At 34.8% G+C, this 1,433-nt stretch overlaps 1 protein-coding gene across 1 annotated transcript; it reads left to right on the forward strand.

Moving 5' to 3' along the window:
• Window positions 1–345: 345 nt before the first annotated feature.
• Window positions 346–1,317, forward strand: LOTGIDRAFT_176980 (hypothetical protein; the record flags this gene model as incomplete). Its single annotated transcript, XM_009068889.1, has 2 exons — window positions 346–400; window positions 1,015–1,317. Coding segments are annotated over 2 exons (358 nt in total), but the record flags the coding sequence as incomplete, so codon positions are not given.
• Between the last annotated feature and the right edge of the window lie 116 nt (window positions 1,318–1,433).

Genomic DNA, 1,433 nt, shown 5'->3' on the forward strand with positions numbered 1-1,433 from the left:
GCATCATTCCAATTTTCAGTCAGATATCTGTAGTTCCTGTTATTATAGAAATGCTTAACCCTTTATTATGTCCCTAATGCAAATGGCGCTAATGATATTTAGGGCCTTTGTAATCGCCAGATCATAAAACGCTTAGTTTAGTGGGATTGCATGATTCATAGACTCCTGACTGACAACTCAAATGGTGTACATGAATAGAGACATTCCCACAACTTTGTCCTGCAGCTTGGTCCCCACCCTCCCTTCACGTAGTTGCAAAATTTCCTGTGCCAAAACCTGGTAAATTTTTCCTAAAACGTGGCTTAATAAATTGTAGTTTAAAATGTAATTGTATATTAATTGTAGGTAAATATGGAGGTGATACAGATTCTAACGATGATACAGACGATGAAATAGAAAGGTAACTTTTAAATTTTCCTAGGTTCTTATCTTCTAACACTGATTCTAGGATATCCTAGGTTCTTATCTTCTAACATTGATTCTAGGATGTCCTAGGTTCTTATCTTCTAACATTGATTCTAGGATATCCTAGGTTCTTATCTTCTAACATTGATTCTAGGATGTCCTAGGTTCTTATCTTCTAACATTGATTCTAGGATATCCTAGGTTCTTATCTTCTAACATTGATTCTAGGATGTCCTAGGTTCTTATCTTCTAACATTGATTCTAGGATGTCCTAGGTTCTTATCTTCTAACATTGATTCTAGGATGTCCTAGGTTCTTATCTTCTAACATTGATTCTAGGATATCCTAGATTCTTATCTTCTCACATTGATTCTAGGATATCCTAGGTTCTTATCTTCTCACATTGATTCTAGGATGTTCTAGGTTCTTATCTTCTAACATTGATTCTAGGATATCCTAGATATATTAGAAAAAGAAATGAAGGCCCAGGGTCCTTGTCATTCTGAAGAATTCCTACATACTCAGTTACAATTATATAAGATTTAAGGATACAAATACAAATGTATAATATTATATCTTAATTTTGATTGCAAAACAATTAATTTGCAGAGCCAGAGCAAAAATTGAACAAAACAAAGCGAAAGTAGAAGGGGAGAAGAAAACTGCAGCAGTGAAACAAGAAGATGATGAATATGGTGGTTCTACTGATGAAGATTCACCAATCAAACAGCCTGTTACAAAAACCATTAAAACAGAAGAGCCAATGAAAACCAATGATACAGAATATGATAGTTCTGATTCAGGGTTGCCAGAGTTACCAGATTTTTTCACGGATAAAGTATTTTTTCTGTATGGTGATTTCAGTGAGACAGAACGTCGTCTGATGACCAGATATATTACAGCTTATAACGGGTGAGTAGAAATTGGGTTGAATCGTGGGATTTAAAATTTTATCAGTGCAAAGATGCTAAAGTAGGTTAGTTTGTTAGATACATGTCTGAAAGTCTGCTTATCAGTCCCATGAAGCG

This window comes from Lottia gigantea (genome assembly GCF_000327385.1).
Source record: "Lottia gigantea unplaced genomic scaffold LOTGIsca_9535, whole genome shotgun sequence".
NCBI lineage: Eukaryota > Metazoa > Mollusca > Gastropoda > Lottiidae > Lottia > Lottia gigantea.